Source organism: Orcinus orca, chromosome 3, assembly GCF_937001465.1.
Source record: "Orcinus orca chromosome 3, mOrcOrc1.1, whole genome shotgun sequence".
Lineage (NCBI taxonomy): Eukaryota > Metazoa > Chordata > Mammalia > Artiodactyla > Delphinidae > Orcinus > Orcinus orca.
The window spans coordinates 30,620,699-30,635,262 of record NC_064561.1 but is presented as its reverse complement, the minus strand read 5'-3'; the positions used below and the strand labels follow the sequence as shown (position 1 = coordinate 30,635,262).

At 46.7% G+C, this 14,564-nt stretch overlaps 1 protein-coding gene across 13 annotated transcripts in view; it reads left to right on the top strand.

The window, feature by feature from the left end:
- TENM2 (teneurin transmembrane protein 2) overlaps nt 1-14,564 on the top strand; it is a 713,065-nt gene that overhangs the window by 653,136 nt on the left and 45,365 nt on the right. For all 13 annotated transcript variants that reach the window (XM_033432114.2, XM_033432113.2, XM_033432112.2 and 10 more), the window contains 2 exons: nt 7,758-7,933; nt 9,298-9,533. In XM_033432114.2, the coding sequence (XP_033288005.1) occupies nt 7,758-7,933; nt 9,298-9,533 (412 nt within the window). The remainder of the gene's footprint in view (nt 1-7,757; nt 7,934-9,297; nt 9,534-14,564) is intronic.

The window sequence follows — 14,564 nt, the reverse complement described above, 5'->3', positions numbered from 1 at the left end:
TAAAAGATGTGAGAGCTGGGCATATTTCCCCTACCAATTATCTCATACTTGATAGTCCCGCTGTTTGTTTTACCAAAAAGCTCTTTTCCCTCGCGCCTGCAGGCGGTTCTTGGTCCAGTTGCCTGCTGCTGCAGGTATTAACCAGTGGCACGCTGGTGGGAGGAAATTGCGAAGGCATGATTCGCTGGCTGAGACGGGGATGGAATTTATAAGTATCTGGCTCTCCTTGATGGTGAAGGATCTGGCTAACCACTATATATTTGGAGTCGTTGCTCGCTTTCGGTCTAGGTGTTGCTGCCAGCTGAGAGTTTAGTGAGTTGGCAAGGTGTTGTCACAGAAGGAAAGAGGGACGGGGAGAGAACAGAAGACCTCATTGTGGATCAGTTTTACTTTCAGGGATGTGCACTTCCTGTTTGCATTCCAGAGGGTTTGGGAGCATGTAAAGGAGGCTGTTGCCACCTCCTGGAGATCGGCTGCACTGCAGAATTGCTTGCCCTTGCTCTCCTTGCTTCTTTGGGCCAAGCTGTCTTTCTCAGACTTCTGAAGCACCCTGATATCCTCCAGACGCTGGGACTTGATCACACTTTATCAGCCAGTGACTCTGTCCCTGAAGGCGCCATCTAAGTGCCACCTTTAGCTCTCACACCACGTTAGGCTAAAGCTACACTTTAACCCAAACGCCTCCTAGATTCTCATCTTCTCTTCTGGAAGTTGCACCCGAAGACCCAGTGCACTTCAGAGAGAATTGGTGTCACCCTCAGGAGGCCAGTCTGAAGTAGGCCTGACTTAAGAAGCTGTAGTAACAAAGTTCATCCAGACTGAGGGGCATCCTGAGACAGGAACTCTAACTGGGAGAGTATTTTCCAGAAGGGGCCCCTAGCTGAATGAAAGCAAGGTTAAGGTTTTTTTGGTTTGTTTCTTTTTCTAATGTTCGTTCAGAAGTTACACGGAAGCATAATTTTTTTCTCTCGATATGAAGAGCTGCTTTTCTTTCCATACTGTTGAGTTGGTAAATGATCATACGTTCTCCGTTGTAGGGGTTCAATGCGTCTGGCTTTCTTGGCCTCCTAAACAAGATGGTAATTTCTTTCCGTTTTGTGGTATGTTTTACACCTGGTCAGCAAGTTGGTCGTTTAAAAATCAGAGACAGGGCTTCCCTGGTGGCGCAGTGGTTGAGAGTCCGCCTGCCGATGCAGGGGACGCGAGTTCGTGCCCCGGTCCGGGAAGATCCCACGTGCCGCGGAGCGGCTGGGCCCGTGAGCCATGGCCGCTGAGCCTGCGCGTCCGGAGCCTGTGCTCCGCAAAGGGAGAGGCCACAGCAGTGAGAGGCCCGCGTACCGCAAAAAAAAAAAAAAAAAAAAATCAGAGACAGACTCTACTTCCCGTGGGGACCGCAGTAGCCTTAGCGAAAACTTTAGAGAAAGGAGTTAACAGAGTGATGAACAAAACCACACAGAGGCCTTGAGGCTCTTAGAAAACAATCTGTCCTTCAGTGAGTGCTTGTAAGAACACCTGCCTTCTTCATAGTGCTTTATAGGTAGAGAAGCCTTTCGTCCGCCCACCCATCACAACGACCTTCTAAGTACAGGTGTGATTATCCTCATTTTATGGATAAAGAAATTGAGGCTCAGAGACGTGAAGCCACCACCACCCCCGTCACCCCGCCCCTAAGGCCACAGAGAGAGTCAGTGGTGCAGCACGACTCAACTCCAGATCTCCAAGTCTCGCCTTCTTGGCGTCACACACCAGTGTCCTGAAGCGGGGCTGTGAGTAGAATTGGGAACTCCTGCCTTCCTTTGGATCCCAGAAGGGAACTCACCTGTCCCAAAAGTTGGGGGAAGGTACAACCCCTAAAGACAAATTCCTCCTTGACTCTGGGAGCGGGAGAGAAAGGTGAGGGAAAATAACACTATTGAATTATCCTGGCCCTATTCGATGGTCAGTCGGTTTCAGAAAGTTCCAGGAAGCCCCAGCCTTGGAATTTAACTTTCCCCCGATGTAGGCCACTGGGTCCTGAGAGAAGACGTAGCCTGGTGGGTATATCTCTGAGAGAACACAGGTTTTCACAGCCTTCCCCAGAAGACAGCACAGTATACCAGAAAGCTCCCGGATCTTGGGGTCAGGAAGACAAGGACATGAATGCCATATACTTACTTATTGACTTTGGACAAGTTACTTAACCTCTCTGAGCCTCAATGTCCGTACATCTGTCAAGTGGGGATAATAATGCAAACCGTATAGGGGCACTGTGATAATTCACTGAGATGATATATTGATACTTCTAGAAATTAGCAAAGCACCTGGCATATAGAAATTCGACGAAGGGTAGATGCTAATGGCATTGAGAGAAGCAGTTGATTTATCACACCTCCGTCTCCATCCCACCCCCTCAGATTCCAAACAACCAATTGCATAGTGGATACAGGAGTCAGGTAGGTGGAGATTCATTTTGGAGAAGCAGAATTGAAGAATGCAGTCTTCACGTTTGGTCTTCCCTTACTACTCCACTTTGAATTTATCCCGCTCTCTCCCCATGCCCCCGTACTTCTGCCCCGCCCCCAGCCCCTGCCAGGGCAGAGCCTGCCTTAGTAAACCTGGGGCCCAGAGGAACAGAAAACACGTCACCCTCAAGGACAGGCCCTCCAGAAGAGAGAAACTGTAAAGGGCTATTCCAGTCCTGAGCAACTCCTCCCAACCAAGCAACTGGGGAAGGAGTGAATATCGGATCAGAGGGACGGAGGGAGGGATGGAAGTTGCCTTTCCATGGAGTAGGGTTCAAGAGTTACTTCCTAGAATAAGCAGGCACTGCAATTCAAGGAGCCTGGAGTGGGTCCCTTTAACTATTACCTTTCTCCCACCTGTTCTTTGTGTCGGGAAGTGCCTCACGGAGAGCTCGGCAGGAATGGAGCAGACATGGGAATGCCTTCTGGAGGTTCTGTGGTGTCTGCTAAGTTCTCGGACTGGGCGAGAGTGGCCTGTATTCCTGACAGTCACAGGACTGTACTTAAAATTACAACCACCACTACACGTGCTCTCTCTCTTCTCCCGCCTTGATTTTAATCCTTTCCACTTGTCACCATCTGACATACTCTATATATTTGTATTAATTTTTATTGGAGTATAGTTGCTTTACAACGTTGTGCTAGTTTCTACTGTACAGCAAAGTGAATCAGCTATACGTGTACATATATTCCCTCTTTTATTGGATTTCCTTCCCATTTAGGTCACCACAGAGCACTGAGTAGAGTTCCCTGTGCTGTAAAGTAGGTTCTCATTAGTTCTCTTTTATACGTAGTAGCCATAGTGTGTGACATACACTATAGTTTAGACTTCAGTTTATTTTGACTCTCTCCATCTAGCTTGCACACATCATGATGGCAAGGATTTTCATCCATTTTGTTCTTAGCCGCATCCTCAGAGCCTTGAACGGTGCCTGACACATAGTAGGAAGTCAGTGAATAGACGTTGAAGAAATGAGTCAGACGCAGCCTCCAGCCCCACATGAGTCAAGGCAGGACTGGTTCCACTGGGTCGCCGTGAGGTCCCATTACTGGAACTCATAACTCCTTGCCAGGATGTGCAGACTTATTTGCAAAGAGACCTGAATCTGGAGATACTCACTCCATGGGTGTCGGAAGTGGAATCTCCCTTGAAAGTTACAGAAGACCTATTTTCTCCCTCTGGCCCCTGAGAGTCTGGCCTCAACCCCAACCTGCTCTTCCCCAAAAGTAGACTCTCCAGTTCCTACTGTTTATCTCACAATGAAGCGCAGCAATCTACACGTCGTAGGTGTCCAGGTAATACAGTAGATTGGAATTAAATCACTGCCTGGGGCTCCCAGAATACACTTCTCACATTGTCCCTGCTTGGCAGCAAGAGTTGGGGACACTAAGCACCCTATATCAATACATGTAGCATTGTTTAATTTTCTTATTTACTGAGGTAAAATTAACATATAACATTATATTAGTTTCAGGGGTACAACATAATGATTTAGCATTCGTATATATTGCGAAATGATCACCACAGTAGGTCTAGTTAACGTCTGTCACCATATAGTTACAAAAAATGTCTTACTTGTGATGAGAACTTTCAGGTTCCACTCTCTTAGCAACTTTCAGATAGGTAATACAGTATTATTAACTACAGTTATCATGCTGTATATTAGATCCCCGTGACTTATTTATTTTTTTGCGGTACGCGGGCCTCTCACTGTTGTGGCCTCTCCCATTGCGGTGCGCAGGCTCCGGACGCGCAGGCTCAGCGGCCATGGCTCACGGGCCCAGCCGCTCCGTGGCACGTGGGATCCTCCCGGACCGGGGCACGAAGCCGTGTCCCCTGCATCGGCAGGCAGACTCTCAACCACTGCGCCACCAGGGAAGCCCACTTATTTATTTTAAAACTGAAAATCTGTACCTTTTAAAATTTATTTTATTGACGTCTAGGTGATTTACAACGTTGTGTTAATTTCTGCTGTACAGCAAAGTGATTCAGTTTTACATACATATATATATATTTTTTTCCATTATGGTTTATCAGAGGATATTGAATATAGTTCCCTGTGCTGTACAGTAGGACCTTGTTGTTTATCCATTCTAATATATAACAGTTTGCATCTGCTAATCCCGAACTCCCAATCCATCCCCCACCCAACCTTCCCCTTGGCAACCACAAGTTTGTTCTCTAGGTCTACGAGTCTGTTTCTGTTTCATGGATAGGTCCATTTATGTCATATTTTAGATTCCACATATAAGTGATATCATGTGGTCTTTCTGGCTTACTTCACTTAGTATGATAATCTCTAGTTCCATCCGTGTTGCTATTTCATTTCTTTATTTTATGGCCGATTAGTATTCCACTGTATATATGTACCACATCTTCTTTATCCATATCTCTGTCGATGGCCACTTAGGTTGCTTCCGTGTCTTGGCTATTGTGAATAGTGCTGTTTTGAACATAGGAGTGCATGTATAGTTTTGTCCGGCTGTACGTCCAGGAGTGGGATTGCTGGATCATAGGGTAACTCTATTTTTAGATATGGCAACTCTATTTTTAGTTTTTTGAGGAACCTCCATACTGTTTTCCATAGCGGCTGTATCAATTTGCATTCCCACCAACAGTGTAGGAGGGTTCCCTTTTCTCCACCCTCTCCAGCATTTCTTACTTGTAGACTTTTTAATGATGGCCGTTCTGACCGGTGTGAGGTGGCACCCCATTGGAGTTTTGATTTGCATTTCTCTAGTAATTCGCGACGAGGAGCATCTTTTTATGTACCTGTTGGCCATCTGTGTGTCTTCTTTGGGAAAATGTCTCTACAGATCCTCTGCTTATTTTACAATCAAATTATTTGCGTTTTTTACTATTGAGTTGTATGAATTCTTTATATATTTTGGATATTCTTCCCTTATCAGATAGGTGATTTGCAAATACTTTCTCTCATTCAGTATAGTGCCTTATTATTATTTTTTTTTTTGCGGTACATGGGCCCCTCACTGTTGTGGCCTCTCCCGCTGCAGAGCACAGGCTCCGGATGCGCAGGCTCAGCGGCCATGGCTCACGGGCCCAGCCGCTCCGCGGCATGTGGGATCTTCCCGGACCGGGGCACGAACCCGTGTCCCCTTCATCGGCAGGCGGACTCTCAACCACTGCGCCACCAGGGAAGCCCGTATAGTGCCTTATTTTGTGGATGATTTTCTTTGCTGGGCAAAAGCTTTTTAGTTTGATATAATCCCACTTGTTGGTTTGTGCTTTTATTGCCTTTGCTTTTGTGTTAAATGAAAAAAAAAAAATCACGAACACTAATGTCACAGAGCTTACCGCCTATATTTACTTCTAGGAGTTTTATGGTTTCAGGTCTTACAGTCAAGTTTATAATCCCTTTGGGTTAATTTTGTGAGTGGTGTTTTGTGAGTGGCATAAGATAGCGTTTCATTCTTTTCCATGCGGCTGGCCAGTTTTCCCAACACCACTTTTTGAAGAGACTGTTCTTTTCCTCATTGTATATTCTAGGCTCCTTTGTCATAAGCTAATTGACCATGTATGTGTGGGGTTATTCCTGGGCTCTCGATTCTGTTCCATTGGTCTGTGTGGCTGTTTTTTATTCCAGTGCCACACGAAATGAAATCAGGGAGCATGATGCCTCTGGCTTTGTTCTTTCTTGATTACTTTGGCTAGTAGGCTATCATCTGTGCTTCCATACAAATTTTAGGAGTGTTCTATTTCTGTGAAGAATGCCATTGGAATTTCGATTGATAGGGAATTGCTTTGAGTAATATGGACAGTTTAATTCTTCCAATCCATGAGCATGGAGTATCTTTTCATGTATTTGTATTCTTTGAGTTCTTCCATCAGTGTCTTATAACAGTGTGCAGGCCTTCTGCCCCTTGGTTAACTTTATTCCTAGGTATCATTTTATGCTTTTCTTGATGCAATTCAGATTTTATATATTGATTTTGTATCCTGCAGCTTTTACTGAATTTATTTATTCCAACAGATGTTTGGGTGACGTTTTTAGGGTTTTCTCCACGTAATATGATGTCATATACAAATAATGACAGTTTAACTTCTGCCTTTCTAATTTGGATGCCTTTTTTTCCTTGCCTAATTGCTCTGGATAAGAAGACTTCCAGTACTGTATTAAATACAGTGGCATCCTTTGTCTTGTTCCTGATCTTAGAGGAAAAACTGTCAGCTTTTTACCCTCTATACCCATGTCCTTGAATTTTTTTCTGCATCTATTCAGATGATAATACGGTTTATTCCTTCATTTTGTTAATGTGGTATTTCACGTTGATTGATTTGCCAATGTGAACCATCCTTGCATTCCCTAGAATAAATCCCACTTAATTATGGTGTATGAGCCTTTTAATGTACTGTTGAATTCGGTTTGCTAATATTTTGTTTGTTGAGGAGTCTTGCATTTTGTTTAGAGACATTGGCTTGTAACTGTCTTTTCTTGCACTGTCCCTAGCTGGTTTTGGTATCAGGGTACTGCTGGCTTTGTAAAATGACTTTGGAGTGTCCCCTCCCCTTTATTTTTTGGAAGAGTTTGAAAAGAATTGGTATTAACTAACTAACTCTTCTTTGAATGTTTAGCAGAATTCACCAGTGAAGCCAAGTGAGCCTGGACTTTTGTTTGTTTGGTGGGAGGTTTTGGATTCCCGATTCAATCTCCTTACTAGGAATTGGTCTGTTCAGATTTTATTTGTTCGTTATTCAGTCCTTTGATTTGTGGAACACAAATCAAAGAGCATAAAGTTGCTGTTCTCACTAACTAACTAACTTGGTTAAGTACCCCCTGCCTAAGGTGAAATGTATGTTTTCAGGTGTATCGGTGAGTAGTAGAAAAAAGCATCCCCGTTTCTCAGGGCAGCCTGGAGTGTTGTTTTTTGGGTTTTTTGCGGTACGCGGGCCTCTCACTGTTGTGGCCTCTCCCGTTGCGGAGCACAGGCTCCGGCCGTGCAGGCTCAGCGGCCATGGCTCACGGGCCCAGCCGCTCCGCAGCATGTGGGATCCTCCCGGACCGGGGCACGAAGCCGTGTCCCCTGCATCGGCAGGCGGACTCTCAACCACTGCGCCACCAGGGAAGCCCCAAGGCTGGAGTTTTGATGATTGTGACGAGGAGCCTCAGCGTGCTACACCATCTGGCCACCCCACCTGCCAGTTTCTTTCTCTGGCACCATGAGTCTGTCCCTTGTGTGTTGGGAAAGCCTTCAGTCGCAGGAACTGTGTTTCTAACCAGTGTGTCTGTTCTCCAGCTATGACCACGAGGGCCGCCTAACCAATGTGACACGCCCCACGGGGGTGGTGACCAGCCTACACCGGGAAATGGAGAAATCCATCACCATTGACATTGAGAACTCCAACCGTGATGACGATGTCACTGTCATTACCAACCTGTCTTCGGTGGAGGCCTCCTACACAGTGGTGCAAGGTAAGCCCCTCACCTCCCACCACCCCCAGACTCAGCCAGAGGTAGGTGTGAGTTACCAAGCCTGGGAGGACTTCCAGAGACCTCCCACCCCTCAGCTTGCTGTTTTAGTCCCTAGCAAACTAACTCTGCCCCCACCTCTCCATCAGCAGCACTCAACACACACAGTTACCTTCTCAAAGGTGGTTTTAGTCTCTTGAGCCCACCTGTTTTTTGGTCCCATTCTGAGCCTCCCTTTCTTCCAAGGGTTTGTGTGACGAGTGGGTTGTTACAGTCACAGAGCCCTTTAGCGGTCTCTTGCCAAGACCTCAAAGGTTTCTGACCACCTCGTGGTTACTCTTGCTGTTCGACATGACGTACAGTCCAGGACAAGTGCACAGGCTGGCAAGAAAAGGGAATTGTGCAGGTAATGAAGATATAACGTCGGTGGGCTAGCCCATTGGCCGAGGATAAACGTGTCCTGGCGCTAGATAAATGGTGTCATTGCTGGACTGTTTATCCCCCGACAGAGCCTGTTTCCATGACTCTATTTCTGCTCTGCCAGATGATTAATGATGTAGATTTTGTCTTTCTGCACGAGGGCTGCAGTCGTGACAGGTGCACACTACCCCAAAAGCCAGGGCCTCAGAGGCCAGGCCAGCTGGACTTCTCTGCCCAAGTAGTCAGAAAGCATTGTAAAAGCATTGTATCTATTAAAGGAGTCTCCGACTCACATTTCCTACCTGGAACTTTTCGATAAAGGAAAAGGTCAGAAGTCTGATTGATTGACTAGTGTAGATTCCATTTGGGAAGACATACACGTTATCAGCACCCACTGGCTCGGTCTCCCTCACGCTAGTTGAGGCTCTTCGGATTCCTCTGGAGTGGAGATGGCATCATGGTGGAGTCAGCAGCAAACGCATGAGGGGCGGGAAGGTTGCTTTTTCTCTTTGTTTTCTCAAGAATCTTTGCAGTGGAGCTGACCAATGGTAGGCGAAAGGAGAAAAAGAATTTTTTAAAGTAGTTTTCCTTTATTTTGTTCCATTTAAGCTAAAATATATATGTTAAAGAAAGATCGGGGATTTGATTGACACGAATTGTGTAGGCAAGAGGCGTCTTTCTTTAAATGTACTCTTCAGTGAGTAAAAGGAAAATGTCCCAGCATAATTATTTCTGGAGTGCCACATATTAATAATGTTTTTCTTTCTGTGGAACAGTGGCATCTCTGCTACTCACCTTAACATTGCGTGTGTGCTAATTGAAGGCAGCCGTACACTGACAGCTGCAAAGTACCATGGAAACCTATAAAAATAGGGGTTCTGTTCTCTCGTGACTAACACAGTGGATAATTTATTTCCCTCTCCCCGCCCCCACTTACATTTCTCCAGATCAAGTGCGGAACAGCTACCAGCTGTGCAACAACGGTACCCTGCGGGTGATGTACGCCAACGGGATGGGCGTCAGCTTCCACAGCGAGCCCCACGTCCTAGCGGGCACCATCACCCCCACCATCGGGCGCTGCAACATCTCGCTGCCCATGGAGAATGGCCTGAACTCCATCGAGTGGCGCCTAAGAAAGGAACAGATTAAAGGCAAAGTTACCATCTTTGGCAGGAAGCTCCGGGTAAGTCGTTCCACCCAACTTGTCCCCCACAAAGTGGTAGGGGACACCCCCTTTCCTCCAGAGCTGAGGCCATCTCCCAGTTCCCAAGCCTCCACTGCGCCTTTCTCTCTTCCCTGAGAGAGACACGTGAGCCACATCCTGCTGGGACTCAGACCTCGGAGAAAACGTTCTGCATTTCCTAGGACTAGAAAAGCTGGGGATTTACCTTAAGCTATAAGCAGAGATCCCTCTGGTCTTCTTTTCACACTCGCTATCATCTTCTCTGTCAACTTTCGCTGTTTGCCCAACTCAACACATGAAGTGGTGCCCATGGCTACTGTGTGGTTTCGGTGTGCTAAATACTGAAAGTTTTATAACGTGCTCTTTCCACTCAAGGAGTGGACAGTCCGGTAGAATGTATAAACCTCAGTATAATCCGATGGGTTGAGTAGAGAGAGGAACATCCAGGGCTTCATGGGAATCACAGAGGAGGCGCTACTATCCAGCCTGCAGGCATCAGGGAAGGCTTCCTAAGAGGAAGTAACAAGCAAACTGCAGCAGGAAGTTTTAACCAACTCTAGCTTCCCCGGACTAGGTAACGTACCCACAAGTTACAGCTTTAAAAACCAATATATAACATTTATTGAGGACTTTTATGATGAGAGCACGACGTTAAATGCTTTACTTGTATTATCTTACTTTCAAGAGCCCTGGCGTGGGCTTCCCTGGTGGCACAGTGGTTGAGAGTCCGCCTACCAATTCAGGGGACACGGGTTCGTGCCCCGGTCCGGGAAGATCCCACTTGCCACAGAGTGGCTAGGCCCGTGAGCCATGGCCGCTGAGCCTGCACGTCCAGAGCCTGTGCTCTGCAACGGGAGAGGCCTGCGTACCTCAAAAAAACAAAAAAACACCCCTGTGGGAGTAGGTGTTATTATCTCCCTTTTTCAGATGAGGAAACAGAGGCTCTGGGATGCTAAATAACCGGTCCAAGGGTACAGCGTCTAGCAAAGAAACAGCAAAGCCAGGACTCAGCCCCAGTTCTCTCTGTCTCACTTGCCAGGATTCCTAACCAGCAGGCCTCACAGCTTCCTGATTAGAGCAACAGTCATCCAGATAATCTGGTTCCTGCTCTGTTCACTTACGTGGCATCAAGAGGGACTGGTTCTTACCATCAGGCTCTCCCTCACACTGGGGAGAATCCTCGGGATGTCGGTCTTCGTCAAAGTCAGCACCTATTTATTGAACACCTAACTAGGAGCCAGGCACTGTGCTATGCGCTGGAGCTACATGGCACAACAGGGGCCGCAGATAAGAAGTCAACTAACAGATAAAATCATTGCAGGGTGAGATACTCACCAGGAAGACGGTAAACGCAATACGGCAGGGTTTAACACACGCTTTGCTTTGGAATTCCTGATATTAGAAGGCTCACGCTCAACAAAACCTGGGTCATAACTTCTGCCGTGGTATTGGATTGAAATCCAGCCAGCCCAGGCGACCTCCCTGCAGAGCCAGGCCACTCCATGTTAAGATTCCGCCCTTGCCTTTGTCTGGCTGGAGTTTAATACTCCACATTAGGTTATCAGCAGCCTCCCGTGTTTTTCCTCCTCTGCTGGTATCTGCAAAGTTGCAAGCTGCAGTATCTTCCTAAAGACAAAAATGAAATGAGATTAGTAGCTAAATCCTTAATGACTGGATTTCAGGGCTGTATAATTGATTTTTGATACACTGCACCATAGAAGTTGATTAGAAATAGTAATCGTGCCTTTTCTCTGATAAATCAGCAATGAATTTCGACTAAAAGTTTTCAAAATAAAGATAAATGCAGCCCTAAAATAAAATGGCTATAATTCCCAACTCTGAATATTAAAAATCGTAATAATGGTACTCATGGTAATTAGCAGAAGTTAGGCACGCAAGTCTCATAACTGAATTTCTGCCAGGGTTAGATTTGCTGGCATCATGTTTATGCAAATCGAAACACAGCTTTATCTATCAACACCTCAACATTTAATTGTCTGGTGTTAGTTCCTGTAACAATAATCACATATCCATTTAGCTCTCTTAAATGAAAATCACTATGAGATTATAACAGGTTGAGTGGACTGAAAATGTAATTTGAAAATGAGGGAGAAAGCCTGGAATTTATTTGCATCTCATTTATTTTAATTCAATTCATAAATCGTTTAGTGAATGAAATAAAAGCAACTCCTGGAAATTGCCAGGGAGCAGGTGGGAGAAGGTAGAGAGGGAAAGCAGAGTGTCACATGTGAGTCGTGTGACGTGAGCTATCCCAGAGGCCAGGATTTCAAGGGAAGGGGTATGTATGTCATTGTATCAGTCAGGGGAGGGTGGGGTGGGTGTGATCGGTTAACAAATGTGAACGAATACGCCCTGAAATCAGGGCTTAATGAGCAGGGCTAGACATGGCAGGCATCACTGCCATCCTTCCTGGTGAGAACACAGTGGGGTGACTTCAACTTAACTGCAAGGAAGCCCAGGAAATGGTGTCTTTCTGCATGCCTAAGAAGACAACGAAAGGAGATTTGGTGACCACGTAGCAGGGCCCCTGCCATCCCGATCAGGGCTGAGGGTTGCTTCACAGAAGAGTTGGAATCAGTTCTACAGAGCAGTAGGAATTAGCCAGGCAAAGATATCAGCAAGGGGTGATCAGACAGAGTGTCGCCTGTAAAAAGGCAGAGAGGTCCAAAAGAAAAGGAGTGTCATTTCAGAAAACTAACTCAGTGTGGCCAGAGAGTTGGTCAGGGTTAGTTAGGGTGGGAAGGGAATGGAAGGGCATATTTTGCTAGGCTGGCATTTATCCTGAGGACAGTGGCGGGGCTGTTCCAGGGTTTGGTCAGCAGAGCGACGTGTTGGGATTTGTCGCGTTAGAAAGACCTCTCAGGCTTCCTCGGGTACAGAGGAAGATAGATCAGACGGGGACAGGATAGGAGGAGAGGGGTAATCCAAACAAGAAACAACATCATTAGCAGAGAAGACAGAGGGACATCTGAGAGCTACTTAGCACACACAGTTAACAGGACTTGGCAGCCAGCAGGGTTGCTGGGTCATGCTCACCTTTTAAGGGGCCCCTTCCATGATCATGTAGACCGGGAAGCCAAGAAGCCCTCCAGACTTCAGGGGCTGGCCTGCCAGGCTCTGTGGAGGGAAGAGGCAGGGAACTGAACCCCAAGACAGAGATGTGAGATTCTGACAGCCCCAGTGCTGCCACTTGCAACAGGGAAGAAACTGAATGAACTTGCAGGTGCTACCACTGAACCAGCACCACGTAATTGTTGCTCCCCACCCCCACCCCCGTGGATAACAAGGGATTTGGAGAGCATCTCTGGTGTGGTAACTGAAGGTCTCGTGCATTGAGGCAAATCGCCTGACCTTTCCCAGGGACTGGCAAGCTCCCGGCAGCCTGGCCAGTTGAGTGCCATGAGGGCTCGAGGCTCTGAGCATCCCTGGAGTTTACCGAAAATCTCGGTGAAGATATTACCATAGAACAGTACCCAGTGAAACTAGGTACCCCTTCTTCCAGCATTCCAGCCAAGGGCACCTCTCAGGTGAGGAACGCATCAGCGGCTCTTACATAAAGGCTGGTGAAATGTAAAATGGTAGATGGATGGACCGTGGCCACCCGCTTCCACCAAAATCTTTGTGGCTTTGTTGCTTTGGCAAAATCTCGAGTGGTTGTCTGTGCCCAAACTCAAAGTAGGGAAGGTCTTCATTATGCCTCCCAAGGATTTCTCCAGGAATCTCACTTGAAAGAGCCCTCCTCCCTCAGGCCCTCACCACCCAGCACTCTTTCCTGTTTCCTCTGGCCTTCAAAAAACTCACAAAGCTCTTACATCAGGGTACCTGTAAGCTCCATGAGCACGAGGACCATCTCACCGCTGTATCCCTGGTGACAAGTGCCACAGGATGGGCATTCAGACGGTGGGTGACAAAGGAAGGTATGATGACCATGCCCCCTTCTAAGGCGCCTCCTTGGAACAGGTTTAGTGCATAAATGCCTCCGTATCTGTCAGGGATCTTTCCACTGCAAGAGAGAGACAGGAAGTGCACTCAAATTAGCTCAATTAAAAAGGGCATGTGTTGTCTTGCCTCGCGGGCCCCTACCAGAGAGGAGCTAGCCTTAGCGACTTCACCAGCTCAAATGATATCATCAGGTTGACATCCTTCTCTCGGCCCCCTTCCATCTCTTAGCAATGGTTCCCTTGACACTTAGCCTAATTTACCCCTACATTCGACTGGTGACCTCTTCACCCTGGGAGTGAGGCAGACTTGGCTAAAGATGACTCCGGGCTGATATACCAGTTCAGCTTAGTGACCCAGGGGGAAGAGGGAGCAATCTTTTACAGAATTAAAATCTAAAATCCCTTGGAAGAACTCTGAATGGCCTGCCACAGATGGAATGGCAGTCACACCCCGGGGCCAATCACTGGTCAGGCAGGTGGGGGTCTGTGATTGGCTGGGTCACACGTGGACACGTGTCTCGTGTGACGGACATCTCAGTAAAAACTCCTAGATGGGGAAACCTTAGAGAGAGGGGGTGCTACACCCACAGAAGGAAGAGATGGTTAAATCACACTCATACACACCCAAGTATATTCTTCATCCTCCCTCCCTCCAAAGCCTAATCATAAAGCAAACTTCTGGTCCTGAGGACCTCTTAATGCATTAATACTCCTCCCCTCCAGCAAGACATTTTTCTAGACTTTTGGAAGAGAGAACTGAAACCACCTCCTCCTGTTAAGATTTAAAACTTCTGCTCTTTCCTAAGATGGGTTTAGTGCGTGATTCTCTCTGATAAGGAAGGCACATACCACCCTCTAGGATATTCCCTGATTATGATTTACATAGAGATTGCAAAAGCAAGAAACAGCTACATGTGTAGGTAGCAGAACAAAAGGAAAATTGCTTCCCAGATAATCTTCCATCATGATACCAGTATTAGTGTTATTAGTATTCCAGGAAGTGGGAGTTAGTAATTTTGTTTGGGTTTCTGTATGATTAATATGACATTGCAATTACACGTTGGCTTGT